Below are 15580 nucleotides of genomic sequence, written 5' to 3' on the forward strand. Positions count from 1 at the left end.
CTGTCAGCTTTCAGTGGGCTCACATTTAGGCTGCGTCCACACGTACACGGGTATTTTTGAAAACGCAGATTTTTCTATGTGTTTGCACCTTTCGTCCACACGTAAACGCCGTTTCCGATCACTGAAAACTGAGATTTTTAAAACTTAGTTTTTGCTTTTACGTGTTTACGAGGAAAACAGAGGTTTAGTCACGCAACGCCAAAGGTGTGCGCCTTTTTTGACGTGCCGCTGTGCGCCACGTTATTGTTTACATGAGATTAATTTCTACAATGGTGGATATACACAAAATACTGTTGCTGTTAATCTATCTGCAGTTTTTACACACGTACATATACACACACAGTTACTGTCCCTCCATTTACAAAGACAGGGACGTCAGAGTGAACAGAGTCAACACAGACGCTCTCACAACCTAAATCCAGACGCCACGTCGTTGACGGTTTGAATAAATTTAATTTGTATTTAATTTAAATTTATGCATGTTGTATGTATTTGTTCATTCCTAAGTTGTGAGTCTACAGCAGCCAGAGTACTGTTTTTGGTTATTAACATTTGAAATGATGAAGTCACTCGAAAACACAAAAACTTTTCAGAAGTACTTCAGGTTTGCATCAAACCCTGCTTACTCTTTCCCTCCCAGGCTTCTAGACTTCTGATTGGCCAACATTTCTACACGGCGTGGATTTGACATGGTCTTGACCATGTTTGACTGTGTTTTTGGTGAGATTTTCTTTAAAAACAAAACAGAAATCTCAGTTTTCCAAAGTACGTGTGGACGTAGCCTTAGTGTGTGCAGCCAAACATGATGGCAGACTGCCACAGATCACTTCTGAGGAAAGAGGAGGCGTTCAGCTTCCTCATAGTTTCACACCTGCATGAAGCAGCCTCACCCTGACAGCTCCAAATCACTGTGTCAGCTGATCACTTCCTGTCCTGTGATTGGCTGAGCTTCAGGCCTTCTCTCAGTCAAACTGGAAACAGGGATTGAGACAGTGTGAGGGTTTGTGGAGTGCCACAGTGCTGTAATGAAAACTGTAGTGGAAGAAGTTCTTTCACACTCTTCATCCTGCAGCTGCTTTATGTCCATGATCTGCATGGAAACACATCTATGGAGAGGAAATCCAGCTGCTGAGGGTCACATCTGCATCATTGTAGCCACAGTGGATGTTTCAGTGTCAGGACTGAAGGTGGAGCTTTGTGCGTGTCAGGGTGAGGCCGCAGCAGCCGCCTCCAACCGGAGCACTCGGGCGTGAAACTATGAGGAAAGCCGACGTCCTCCTCTTTCCTCAGAAGTGATCTGTGGCTGCCGGACTTCATCCCACAGATGTGCTTTAACAAAGTGTGAAGCTGAACTCTGAGCTGTGACAGTGTGAGCAGTGTGAGAGTGTCATTTAGTCACAGGTCTATAATACATGGTCCAGATGTCAGGTGTGCTGTGACATCTGGAGCACTGAACACAAAATGTAGTTTTAGTGTGAGGGTTACAGCTAGGTTATGGTTAGGTTTAGGCATTCATTTTTCATGATTAGGGTCAGCAGCCAGGGAAAGCATTACATCAATTAGATGTTCTTCTGACTGAACAGTAATCTCATGAAGGGATCACAGACTTTGGGAGACTGTTTGACTCAGTTTGAGTCTGTTTCCTCTGTTCAGTCACAGGTCTATACATGGTTCAGATGTCAGGCGTGCTGTGACATCTGGACCACAGAACACCTGTCAGAGCTGTAACTGAGTCATAAGTAGCTGTAGCTGTGTTGTGTAGAGGCTGTTGTGGTGCTGTGGGTGGAGCTTGAATACTGATACCTGGTTTCAGTTGTGCACCTGTGAGGAGAAAGAGCTGATGGGGAAATCAGAAAATTCTTTCAGAATAAAAACCAAAGAAAAACAGTTTAATCATTTTAATGTGTGCAAACTTACTTAAACTAATATTAGGAGGCGAGCTGCCAGAAAATAAGCTGTAAGTTAACAAAGCTGTTTATTTGTGTTAAACTTCATATTTATTTGAAGAGGAAATGCTCAGAGTGAGGACATCTTTTTTTGTTGTTCATTGACTCCTCCATCTGGGACTTTGATGTGAGAAAAAGAGTGAAGCATCCATATTTGAGAAATTGTAAATGAAGGACCAAACAACTTTACAACTTTGAAAACTTACCAATGTTATTGTTTTCCAGCTATGCTGAGGTATATTCTCACAGTGATGCACTGACATTCTGGCTGTGGTGTTTATGACTAATGAAACTGCACATCTACAAGACTGTGAATCGCTGCTTTCACAAAGTTCCCAAAGTTATTAAACATCAACAAGCATTAATATGTTTATTTACACATTAATGTCAATAACCAGCCAACTATTGAACCTTCAGATTAGCAGGTGATGTGCTCTTTCTGAGTTTCCTTTTTCACTTTTTGAGCCACAGCTGCCACATCAGAGCTAAGCATACCAATTTGTAAGATGTGAAGGTGGTTTGAATAAATCTAAAAAATAAGGATAAAGAACACATAATAGAAGGTAAACAGGTGACAAACTGTGTCCTGACATCAGAGAAATATTCCACCTTAAATGATCTGAAAAATTTTCTTTCTACTGGCATTGGAGCGGATGATGCCGTCATTCACCTCTTGCATCGTTCCCTCGCTCACCTGGAGACCGCTGGGAGCACTGTGAGAATCATGTTCTTTGATTTCTCCAGTGCCTTCAACACTATTCTTCCCACGGTCCTGAAGGACAAGCTGGAGAACTCAGGAGTGGACCATCACCTCACTACCTGGATTTTGGACTACCTCACCGACCGACCACAGTATGTGAGGACTCAGGGCTGTGTGTCGGACAGGGTCGTCTGCAGTACGGGGGCCCCACAGGGAACGGTTCTGGCTCCGTTCCTCTTCACCATCTACACTGCAGACTTCTCCCACAACTCCACCCAGTGCTTCCTGCAGAAGTTCTCTGATGACTCTGCAATAGTCGGCCTCATCACTGATGGGGACGACAAGGAGTACAGAGGACTGACCCAAGGCTTTGTGGACTGGTGCCAGCTGAACTACCTCCAGATCAACGCGAGTAAAACCAAGGAGCTGGTGGTAGACTTCCGCAGGCACAAGCATTCTCTACTGCAACCACTGAACATCCAAGGTATGGACATTGAGGCTGTGGACAGCTACAGGTACCTTGGTGTTCATCTGAACAACAAACTGGACTGGACTCATAACTCAGACGCCCTCTACAGGAAAGGGCAGAGCAGGCTGTACCTGCTGCGGAGACTCAGGTCGTTTGGAGTGGAGGGCCCACTCCTGAAGACCTTCTATGACTCTGTGGTGGCCTCAGCCATCTTTTATGGTGTGGTCTGCTGGGGTGGCAGCATCTCTGCTGGGGACAGGAAGAGACTGAACAGGCTGATCCGAAGGGCCAGCTCTGTTCTAGGATGCCCTCTGGACCCAGTGGAGGTGGTGAGTGACAGGAGAATGGTGGCTAAGCTGTCATCCCTGTTGGACAACATCTCCCACCCCATGCGGGAGACTCTGACAGCACTGAGCAGCTCCTTCAGTGGCTGCAGCACCCACGGTGTGTGACGGAGAGATTTCGCAGGTCTTTCCTCCCCACTGCTGTCAGACTCCACAACAAAGACTTTAACTGATCAAACACACACATCCACACATGTGCAATAACACTAATGTGAAATAATCTTTTCTGGCATCGTTGTATTTTTACTCAGTTGTATACAGCATTTGTATTCTATTTTTATCTTATTGTATATTTTATTCTATTTTATTCTACTGTATATAGTATTTTATTTTATTCTATTCTGTACAGTTGTACTGTATTTATTCTTATTGTATTCTAATTTTTGCTTCATAACTTTTGCACTGTCCACTTCCTGCTGTGACAAAACAAATTTCCCACGTGTGGGACTAATAAAGGTTATCTTATCTTATCTTATCTTATCTTATCTTATCTTATCTTATCTTATCTTATCTTATCTTATCTTATCTTATCTTATCTTATCTTATCTTATCTTATCTTATCTTATCTTATCTTATCTTATCTTATCAGTGAGGAGCTTCATCTGAGCTGTAACTCCAGCCTCTTACTCTTTACACTCTTTGTTAAACTTTACAATGTTTTCTTTAAATAAATCTTGATCAGCGCCTTACATGGTGTCTCGGTTTTTGTTATTTATGATTGTAATCTTGAGTTTTTTGAGATGAAGAGTTACAGGGTAGAGCCAAAGTTTTGGCTCACAGGTTTGACCCACCAATTACCAACTAATGCTGAGAACATCTTGCCCTCTCTTTCCAAATAAATCACCAAATAAATAAAACACTCCTAGAAGCAATTATGACAATCACATGTGGAACACAGTGGTTAGGAAAAGAACGTAGGAGGTAATGTTCTGAACTATTAGAACATACCCTCAGTCTCTGTCGGATTTTTAGAACTTCTTCTTACTTCTTTAGAACTTCTTACTGTTCCTGAGTTTTAGCCCTCATGTGGCTCACTTGTTTCCACAGTTTGGACTTTTGGTTTGATAATTTTGTGTGTGACTTCCTGCTGCTTCCTTTCTTTTATCTGTGAGTTGTTAAAATGTTGAATGTTTCTGTTTCCTGGTTTCTATAAATGTGTCTAAACTTGATCTTTAGTGACTCATGGAGTCTCTGTCTGTGTCCTCAGTTTCCCAGCATGCCTCAGCTGTGGAGATATATGAGGGGGACTCGTTCATCCTGCCCTGTCAGTTTGACACTTTCGATCTGACTGACCCCACAGTGGTGTGGAGTCGCTTCGACCTCAGTCCTCCAACCGTCCACCAGCGTCAGGATCAAGGAGACGAACTGAAAGATCAAAACCAGCGTTACAGCGGCCGAACATCCATGAACACTGACGCTCTGGAAACTGGAGACCTCAGCCTGAACCTGACCAACCTCCAACTGTCTGATAGCGGCACCTACACCTGCTCCGTCAGAGACTTTATAGGTGAACTGAGTTGGAGTGATGTACAGCTGCAGGTCAAAGGTCAGCAACAAACACCTGCTGTAGTTACATCTGACATCACTCAGATAAAACTTTACTATTTTAGTGTTGCATAAATATGTTCACTCAAAAAAGATGTTCTTGAAGCATACTCAGTAAAATACATCATTACATTCAGGAAGAGGTCAAAGGTCGTGTTGTTCTTTGTTTTTCTCCACAGAACAGTTTCCATCCTGGGCCAAAGCTCTCCTGGTTCTCCTGGTTCTTCTTGTGGTTTCTGGAGGTCTTTTATTTCATTTCCGTCACTATTTCATGTCAGGTGAGAGTCTCCTACTAAACTACCTGTTGGGTCTGTGTTTCCACAGGCCCCGCTAGTTTAGAGACTTATTCCTCATGAAGAACGGAAAACAAGACAGAACATCTTCAACCGGCTTTTTACTCGCTAACGAGGGAAGTTTGGGTCAGAACCAGCTCTTGGAGCTCACGCTCCTCATCTTTCTCCAGCCCAAATCCTTCAAAGAGCAGCTGTCCTCGCAGCCTTTTTATTGACATGACAGTTTCAGTACACATCACAGCACAAGCACCTCCCACCGTAAAACCCCCCAATGGTTCTAAGACAAGGCACTTTGTGTGTGTATGTGTGTGTGCATGTGAGAATGTGTGTGTGTCTCTCTGTATGCGTGACTTCCTGCTCACCAAAAGGATCATAAAAGCAGGAAGCTTACAACACAAGAAACAGATCTGTCAGATAGGATGTATCTACAATAAAACCTCCCCCAGCACAGAGTAGCTGGAGAGGTGGTCAGAGACAAAGTCTTGATCCTATAGTTTGAACTAAGACTTTACAAATTTAAGAACCACAATGACAACATTCAACAATTAGACTTAACACTACCCATAATGCCGATGGTCAGCAGGTGTCCTCTGGTGGCTCCTTGACTGTGGCTCACACAAACTTGTTCCAGAAGCTGAAAGAGTTGAGAGTTACAAACAGCTGATACAGAGAGCTGAAGAGAAACTTCCAGGTTTGTTCCAGAAGTCAGAAAACCTCCTTCAGACTCAGTCATTGATCAGTGAAACAGCTCCACAACATGACTTTACTAAACAGTGTGTGTGCTTCACTGCATTGATCTGACACAGAGGCTGCATGTGGACAAGCTGTTCTTTCATTATCCACAATTTATCCACATAAAAGTCCAACTGAGATTTCCAAGAGAGACCAGCAGCAGAGGTTTCACGGCCAGTCTTTGTATTCATAGTTTTCTGTGGCATCATAGTACCAGTTTCCCAAGTTTAGTTATAGTTTAGTTTCGTCACTGTGTCACTTGTTTGAACCCCATGTCATCAGCCATAATAAAGGCTCGCTTTTCGTTTGAACTCAGTTTCATGTCCTCGCCTGTGTCTGCACCTGAGTCCTCCACACAGTCTCCACTCAGTCTGCCACTGCGGGCCGTGACATAACTGATGCTGGGAAGGAAGGATCACCTATTTTAAACAAAGGGGCAGATTTCCATCTTTCAGGGATCTCACTGTTTAAAGGCTAAAATTAGAAATATAGGTTAGCAGTTCTGCTATAATGTCTGCAGCTAGCTTAAAAAGTAAGGACCAAGTTGATCTGGTCCTTCAGATGTATGTGGATCCAACAGATTTAAGGTCCAGTGGATCTCCAGGACATTAAGAGGTAAAAAGCTGAAGGGTTGAACCACAGACTGAGTTTGAATGTTTGCAGAAAGAGCCTCATGTTCATTAAGCTGTTTGAAATCTGATGTAAAGATTCAGATTCCGTTTCTCTGATCTGAGCCCAGACAGCATCTCTTTATTTGAGGAGACTGGTCAACTTAGGACAAAACCAAGCATTGTTTCTGTACTTTGCTGATGGAGGCGTGTTTATTTATAATTTTGGTAAAAACATCATTAAAGTATTTCCATGCTAGATCTAAATCAATAATGAGATGGATTCTGTTGCAGTTGTAATGCCAGAAATCACAAAAGAAAGTTTGCTCACAGAAATTCTTAAAATCTTGTTTAAACACTTCAATTGTCTGACTGCAGTGAAAAACCAATTTAATTAATTGTTAATTAATAATAAATCACGATGATTTATTTTTATCAATCAATATGATTTATTTTTATATACAGGTCCAGGATCAATATGATGTATTTAGCAGCAGGGGTCATCAATAATGGATTGCATTTATATAGCGCTTTTCAAGGCACCCAAAGCGCTTTACAATTCCACTATTCATTCACTCTCACATTCACACACTGGTGGAGGCAGCTACAGGTGTAGCCACAGCTGCCCTGGGGCACACTGACAGAAGCGAGGCTGCCATATCGCACCATCACCATCACTGGCCATCACCAGTAGGCGGTAGGGTAAAGTGTCTTGCCCAAGGACACAACAACCAGGACAGAGAGCCTGGGAAACGAACCGGCGACCTTCCGGTTACAGATGTGGTTCCTGAGCCACGGTCAAGGCCTTATTGTCTTTAAAACATGCCCGTAACTGATTTAACTGGTGACATAAAAATAAAAACCTAATGTGCATCATCTGTATGGCAATGAAAATGTATACACTGTTTTCTAAATGTATTACCTAACAGAAGCATGTAAATAAAACTGGTCCCAGCACAATACCCTGTGGGACTCCAGCGCTAATTTTTGAGTCTCAAGAAAACTAGAATCTGATGATTCAAATCACTGCAGTGAATTTCCTTTAATAACTCTGGTGTGTTCTAGTCTTTGTAGGAAAATGTTGTGGTCTACACTGAGGTCTAACAGTGCAAGCACAGAACAAGTCCACTGTAACAGGTCATAAGGAGAACATTAGTAACCTTCACTACAGCTCATGTTGTGCTTTGTTGTCCTCTCAGTTTATAAGGTGGAGGTGGATTCAGGGGTGGAGTCTGTCCAGCTGATCTGCAAAACCACAGTTTGCCTGCCTGAAGATGCTAAAGTGGAGTGGAAGGATGCAAACAACAGGAAGGTCCACGTGTATGAGAACGGCTCTGACCAGCCTGAAGAACAGGACGATAAATACAAGAACCGAACAAAGATGAAGAGAAACTTACTGGAACCTGGAGACCTCAGTCTGACCCTGAAACACCCCACAGATGGAGACAACTCCACCTACACCTGCACCGTCTACACCAGGGAGGGAAACATCCTGATGGAGACAAAGGTGGAGCTGAAAGTCAGAGGTCAGTGTTGTAGATACAGGTCAAAGGTCAGAGGTCAGTGATGGTGGTTCAGTCTCAGTGGCTCCATCCAATAATGTTACAGTGTTAGCATGTCTGATGTTTGTGGCTGTTTTGGTTTTTATTTGATTTCCAGCCAAATGTAAAAGCTTCATCAGATGAACTGTAGGAGCAAAGTTCATGTGTGAGACTTCATCTGAAAGGTAACATCTTCTAGTTTCTGAACATGTGTTTGTTTAGCATGTGGCTAAAACACAGGCTAAGCTAAGTCAGCCCAAATCTCAGTAAAAACCTTCTTTGGTCCTCATCTATAATCAGTCATATCTGAGTCACAATAACTAGAAGATGATTTCTAGCAGAAGTGTGAAAATCTCCACATCCTTTCTCCATGTTATCATCCAAAGCTGTGTGAAGTTTCAGAGCTCTGCAGCTAACAGAGACTTTCAGTTTGCTGCTCTCTTCCTCTGACAGCTCCATTCTTAGGGAGCGTTAGTTCTCTGTTTCACTTTATTCCACTTATTCAGTCTGATGTTCTCTGATCTGTTTCTCTTGTTTAGTGTCTTAAATGCTGCCAGTGCCTCTCTTTGCTGTAACCAACCTTTCTCTTTATTTCTGAGCTTTTTAAGGACTTTAACTGATGCATCAACCTTTGAAAATGGAAAGAAATCAGTCAGATTCATGGCTGCATCAAAGTGTCACATGTAGTTCTCCCACATCAGCTGGATTATATCTTTAGCAGCAAACAGCAGCTGATGCACAAATCTTTGTCTGTGTTAATAAAGTTGGATCAGTTCAAATAGTTTGTTGCTCTGCACTTGAAAGCAGCAGTTTTTCTAATGCACCACCTTCATGTTTCCTTCATATTTGAATCCCCCTGTAGATACTGACAGGTAACCATGTCACACAGAGCTCAAGCCTTTGAATCCAGCTGTGATTGTTGATTTTCTATTGAATGGACTTTTTCAAATCCAGCTGTAGGCCTGTGTTTGTGAGCTCATTAACAGCTGTTTATTTAGAGAGACGTGGTCCTCACAGGACAGCCACTACAAACATATGATTTTATAGAATATGATGCATTACTGCAGATTCAACACAATAGAAAGGATTTGAAATGAGCTCAGCCTTAAACATGTGCAGCAGTAATATTGATCCATAGACACTGATGGGAACATTTTTCTGCACAATAAGTACTTTGACTTTTCATACTTTATGTACAATTTGCCAGTACTGCAGTTTTGTGTGTAGTGAGGTGTTTTCATGGTGTTTTCTTGGTGCTTTTACTAAAGGAAGGCTTCTATCAAATTCTTCCAAATGTTGTCAAACTGAGCTGTGTGATGAAGTGAGTGTGACAGAAACACTCAGACTGTGTTTCTCTGCTTCATCAAGTCAAATCTGGTCCTCAGAGACTGAATAAAGTCCTGTCCCACTAACAGCAGCTCCAACAGTCTGTTCACTGCTTTCTTCCTGTCAGTCTTCATCTTTCTGCTGCGTCTCCTCTTCACACTGACCACTTTCTATCTAACAGTGAGCTCCCAGTGAAGCAGCAGCATTCAGCCTGTTAGAGTCAACACAAATGTCTCCATCCAAGCTCATGTTGTGCTTTGTTGTCCTCTCAGTCCCCCAGGTGGAGGTGGATTCAGGGGTGGAGTCTGTCCAGCTGCCCTTCAACACCACACTTCACCTGCCTAAAGATGCTAAAGTGGAGTGGAAGGACAAATACGACAGGAAGGTCCACGTGTATGAGAACGGCTCTGACCAGCCTGCAGAACAGGACCAGGTTTACAGAGACCGAACGAAGATGAATGAAGACCTGCTGAAAACTGGAGACCTCAGTCTGACCCTGAAATACCCCACAGACTGGGACAACTGGACCTACACCTGCACCGTCTACAGCAGGGAGGGAAACATCCTGCTGAAGAAACAAGTGGAGCTGAAAGTCAGAGGTCAGTGCTGTAGATACAGGTCAAAGGTCAGAGGTCATGTAGGAGTTTATTCTCTAAAAGCTTTTAGTTTGAATCTATTTTCAGTTCATTCAAATAAAATAAATTCTTTGATGTTTTGATCTAAAAGCCAAAAATGTCAGGCGGAGCAACTGTGTGTTTAAATGAACAGACTAAGAAGACCATTAAAAATGATCCTAACTTCAAAATAAAAGCCTCTGGCATGATTGGAGTTTGGATCAAATCAATAGTTTTGTTAGTTTAGTCCAAATCAATGTAAATGTATAAATATCAATAGTTTTAAAGCTGCTGAGATCATTCAAACACTTTGATCCAGTCATTTGGATGTTGTCACATGTCAGGGTGGAGCAGCCATAAATATGAGGCTTTTATTGTGAAAATGCTGAGTGTGATGATCCAGAGGAGCCCATGGGGTCTTTGTGGCTGGATGCAAAGGTTTGTAGCTCTCCTTGTAAAGAGAAACAGCTTGAAGCTACAGAGGAGCGTCTGCAGAAGAAGACAGGGGAAAGAGGAAGAAGCTGAGGCCGCTGGAGAAAAGACAGGAAAAGGAAATCAGCTTTATTTGTTGGAGGCCGTTTGTTCATCACACTGAAATATTCCCACTTTAGAGACAGGAAACAAAGTGAAGTGTGGATTGATGTTTGTCTCCATGATTTGGGCCCTGGAATCATTTCTTCATCTCCCACTTTAAGACATATTAATGTCAGCCTCACACGTCCCACAGTGGACATATTTCTATTTCTAGATGATATTTGGAGGATTGTCATGTGTTTCTCTGCTGTCACAGCTCTTTGTGATATTTGAGCGCAGCTGTAATGTTTGTGTGGTTAAAGCCACCAGACTCCACTGACAAAAACTCTCATTTTAGCCGGAGAACACGGGGCTGCTGTGGGACTTTGTGTTTGCAAAGATTTCTATTGGAGGCATGTTTGCCTTTATTATATAGGTGCAGAGAGTAGACAGGAAAGTGGGGAGAGAGTGAGGGACACACAGGCACCTGTAGTAAGCCCCGCCTTCAGCCCACCTGCTCAGCCAGGTGAGCTATAGCGCTGCTTTAACATGTTGGTGTGATTGAGAGTGAATGAAAGTGAGTGATGGAGGCAGCAGGAAACTAACAGGCTGTTTGTTCTGAGAGGTCACATGACTGTTTTTCTCAGCAGAGTCTGATGGATTTGATGAGACCATGAGAGCGGCTTCAGTTCCTCATCAGAAAGAGTCTGACAGAAGCTCCTCCCTCTATACCCCAGTAGACTTCTATTAGACTGCTCCAGATTCCTGAGAGTTCACACAGAAAACTTTACAAACAGCCAAAGAAAAACTGTTGAAAAGGCTTCAAGATCACAAAGAGCTCTTTCACAGCACATATGAGCCATTAAGAAGTGCACATTTGTGTTTCCATAGTCCATCATCCAATAATATCAAAGGACAAACTGTGAGGTAAAAAGCCTTCAGCTCTTTTTGAATGAAGCAAAAAGACTTTGGTCCTGAGAGATGGTTCAAAACACAACTCAGACCTACCAAAGTATTATTTGTGCCAAACACATGAAGCCTTCAACTTTGTATTTGTCCAGTCAGTGTGGCAATAGAAGTCACTGTGAGGATTTTCAATGTGCTGTCAAAGAGCATCCAAACAATCAGGTGAGAATGAAGAGAATTAGTGTGGATGGACAAAAAATCCATATCAGTGTGATTTAGGAGCAGTTCATATATAATGAGTGAAATGAAAGAAGAGCACAGACAGTAAGAACATGAGTGAGCAGACATTTTGGAGCTGCTGATCCACACAGGGCTGGATGGAAGGAGTGGGAGTCCATGATGGCTCAAAGTCTCTGATGCTAACTGTTCCTGAGCCTCTCCCCCTGCCTCCTCTTTGGATCTTCTCCTCCTCTTCTTCCTTATCTGCCTCCTCCACCACTGCTCTCTCCTCCCTCATCTCCTCCTCAGCTGAACTGAAGTCAGGGCTGTAACACGAGGAAACGTGCAGAAATGACTGAGTCAGCATGTTGTTGAAGTGAGTTGAGTGATGGTGAGCAGATTAGATGTGCGAGCCTCCCTGTAGAGAAAAGCAAATCTTCTCCAGAGTTTCCCACCTCATGTTTTCCTGTGTCACAGCTGATTGTCACATCCTGGCTGTCACTAAATGAGTGGTCCAAAGGTGGAAGGAGGAGCACAGTTAGATTGTTCACCTCCTAACCTGTGAAATCAATCAGCTGAATGAAAAACACTGTGATCCTATGAGCTGCTATCAGGGCTGCTCCATTCTCAGGATTCTCATCTGGATGATTGAAGCAGATTATTGATGAAGTCAGCAAACAGCTTTCAAAATGGCTCTTTTTCCAGGGGAACTCCCTGAAATGTAAATCTCATTGAAATGAAGAAGAAGTCCAAAGGCGTGGTTAGGCCCAGACTTGTGGCTGTTTTCAATGTAAAGCCCATGTTGCAGGCAGCTGCTGCTCCTTACTGGCCCACAGTCTCCACTGATGGATGTGTCAGCTCACTTGTACTGTAGCCACGGGGAGAGCGATGGAGAGGTGAAGCTGACAACCAGAGGTGTAGTGCTATTTGTTGAAGTAGCCCAGCGCACCGTGTGCCATGGAAGCACAAGTTTCCAGAGATGATTGGACTCTGAGCAGAAATGATCCATGTTGGACTGAATTTAAGAACAGATCATAAAGTCCTCTGTGTGCCCAGCCCGTCTGTCTGAGCATCTTCATCAGTGTGCAGCTGATCTACAGCTAATGTGCTGATTGATGAGCAGCCTGTTCATGGTGATGATGAGAAACAGATTTGATTCAAAGCACAAATGAGTGAAAAAGGAGCAGCAGCCATGATAGAGCGAGTCATCTGCTGACAGAAATAGTGGAGTGAAGGATTTGTGCAGCGTTTCTCTGTGAAAACAGCTGATTCAGATCAATGAGAGGAGGATGAAGGAGAAGCAGCATGTTTCTGATAGAAGGATCACTGCTGTGCTACAAACTGCTGGGACTGTGTGTGAATGTGTGTGTGTGACGGCTCAGCTGGAGGCAGGATTGGTCCAGAGGAGAGCTGCTTTATTCCAGACTAACTCTTCCTGAAAGCTGAAATCTGTGTGGAACAGCTGACCTGTACCATGTGGAAAAGAACAGCAACGTGATTCAGCGTCAGATCCCGACACATCCACGGATTCATCCCGTTACAGGAACTGTGCCACACGTGGCCTCTGTTTGTTCTGCATGTGATGCTGCAGGGATTTCTTCAAGTCACTATAATATAGTGTCAGATGGACACATGAAGCTAACACGGCACATCTTTGTGAGTCTGCAGCATGTTGACACACATGTCAGTGTTGTACAGATCTGAGAGCAGCACAAACAAACTCCATCAAAGTGATTTGTGCTGTTGCAGAGCTGTGTGACTGCATTTGTCTTCATTATGGACACATTTCTACAAATGGGACTAAACATGTGACCCTCTGCACATCCATGGGTCAACAGTGCACCCATTGGCTGGATGCAGCTTGTATTGTGGCTCCTCCCCCTTAGCTTCAGGTCAGTTTAGCTGTGTTTCCTCCAAATCCCAGAATTCCTGAGGAGCAGGAATATGTGGGGCTGGGCTCTAAACACTCAGGGTGAGGACTGAGTGAAGCTACAGGACAGAGCCAAAGTTTCAGCACTGCGCTCACAGCTTTGAGACGTCCAATCAGCAACTGGTCCTGATAACATCTCCCCTCTCATTCCACATACATGAAGACTGCTAGAAGCAGCTATCAGCCACATCAGGCTCACATCATGCTTGGTATTAAACATGCTGCAGTCTGCAGTAAACTCCCTGCCACAAAGCTTTGAGTGCTCTGAAAGGGAATCTCCTCCAAATCCACCTGTAACAAGGTCACCTGCAGAAATAACTGTGTCCACGGGCAGAGTCACTAACACTCTGCACCAGAGCTAAACCTGCTTTGGAGCTAAAAAGCTGCTGTCAGGGTTTCCTGCAGAGCTTCACAGGAAATGTGGAGACTGAAAGCTGTGGACAGTTTCTGTGGCTGGATTATTTCATATGTGTTTGTAGGAGTTTCACTTTCAAAGTTTGGAGTAAAGTGTTGAAATAAATCAGGTCTGTGACGCACACTTTACTGCAGATTGTTCTCGATGTAACACAAAAAGCAATCAAAATGTGATTGATCCTGATGTGGTTGTTGCTTCTAGCAGTGTTCATGTATTTGCACAGAGAGGGGGAGATGTTATCAGAGTGTGTAAGTGATCAGATCTGATGCTGAATCATGTTCATGTACAGTCAGCTGATCCTCACAGTTCAGTTTGTAATCATCAGTGTTGGTCAAGTTACTTGAAAAAAGTAATCAGTAACTAATTACTGATTACTTCCCCAAAAAAGTAATCCCGTTACTTTACTGATTACTTATTTTCAAAAGTAATTAATTACTTGGTTACTTAGTTACTTAGTTACTTTTTAAAAACACGATTTACAACCTGAATAGGTGATAAAGCGATAGATCTGTCAGCCCAATTCTACTTTTTCTGTATAATCCATCATACAAAATGTAATCAAATAGAAAAGTCTCTTTTTAAAACTTGTTTTATTAGTTTTAACCTTTTAACTTTATGCATCAAGCAAATATTTAATTATATTTCTTTGCAAGCTCCATTGACCATTTAATTATATGCAACATTCTCTGACTGGAAGAAATTTGTTTAATATTTAAACCTATTTTCTGCACATTCCAGCACATAAAATATTTTTTTTGTGTGTTTACACTCACTCTTTCAAATAGATGCAAGTAAAACACAGCAGAAAATAAATAAAGTCAAAGACTCCCACCTGAGTCTCAGTCCTCAGGACCTCACACAGTCCCAGCAGCTTCTATCAGCAGAGTTCTCCCTGATATCACAAACATATTGATCCTCCTTCAGCCTCCTCTCATTGATCTGTTTCCACAGAGAAACTCATCAGTGAAACCTGAGCTTACTGTGGATTATTCTGGTTGCTCCATCACTCTCTGCCTCACACTCCCTCATCTGCTGCTTTCCTCTGATTGGCTGCTCTGACAGTCATGATTGGCTGCATGTTTGTATATAAAGCAGCACGTTGCTGGTAGATCAGCCATCAGCTCATGTTTGTGACTGCAGCATGGCACCAGTTTGCTCCTCGTGTTTCAGTCCCAGACTGACCTGCAGCTCTTTAGTAAATTCAGACAGCAGCTTTTTAACTGTTAGTAAATCTGACCATGAATATCATTATGACACCTCTGACCACTCATTCTGTCTTTATTGGCTTTCATACATGAAACACGCTTAAAGTCACCATTGAATCTAAACTGGATGAAAGCAGCTGTGAGTCACTGCAGCAGCTCTGTGCCAACAACCAACCAACACCTGGGTGGAGTCCCAGCTGAAGCTGAGAGATACTCAGAGATCAGAGACAGAAGCAGCTGTATGTAAGCGTTCTACAGGACGGCTTACACAAAC

At 43.0% G+C, this 15580-nt stretch overlaps 1 protein-coding gene across 3 annotated transcripts in view; it reads left to right on the forward strand.

The window, feature by feature from the left end:
• LOC146389572 (butyrophilin-like protein 2) overlaps positions 1-15580 on the forward strand; it is a 38990-nt gene that overhangs the window by 6782 nt on the left and 16628 nt on the right. For all 3 annotated transcript variants that reach the window (XR_014797467.1, XM_084911146.1, XM_084911160.1), the window contains exons 2-5: positions 4667-5005; positions 5184-5282; positions 7837-8163; positions 9777-10103. Coding sequence is in view for 2 of the 3 variants with exons in the window: in XM_084911146.1 (XP_084767272.1) it covers positions 4667-5005; positions 5184-5282; positions 7837-8163; positions 9777-10103 (1092 nt within the window). In the remaining variant the exon portion in view is untranslated. The remainder of the gene's footprint in view (positions 1-4666; positions 5006-5183; positions 5283-7836; positions 8164-9776; positions 10104-15580) is intronic.

This window comes from Perissodus microlepis, chromosome 3, assembly GCF_051167445.1.
Source record: "Perissodus microlepis isolate ML-2025 ecotype Zambia chromosome 3, ASM5116744v1, whole genome shotgun sequence".
NCBI classification, from domain to species: domain Eukaryota; kingdom Metazoa; phylum Chordata; class Actinopteri; order Cichliformes; family Cichlidae; genus Perissodus; species Perissodus microlepis.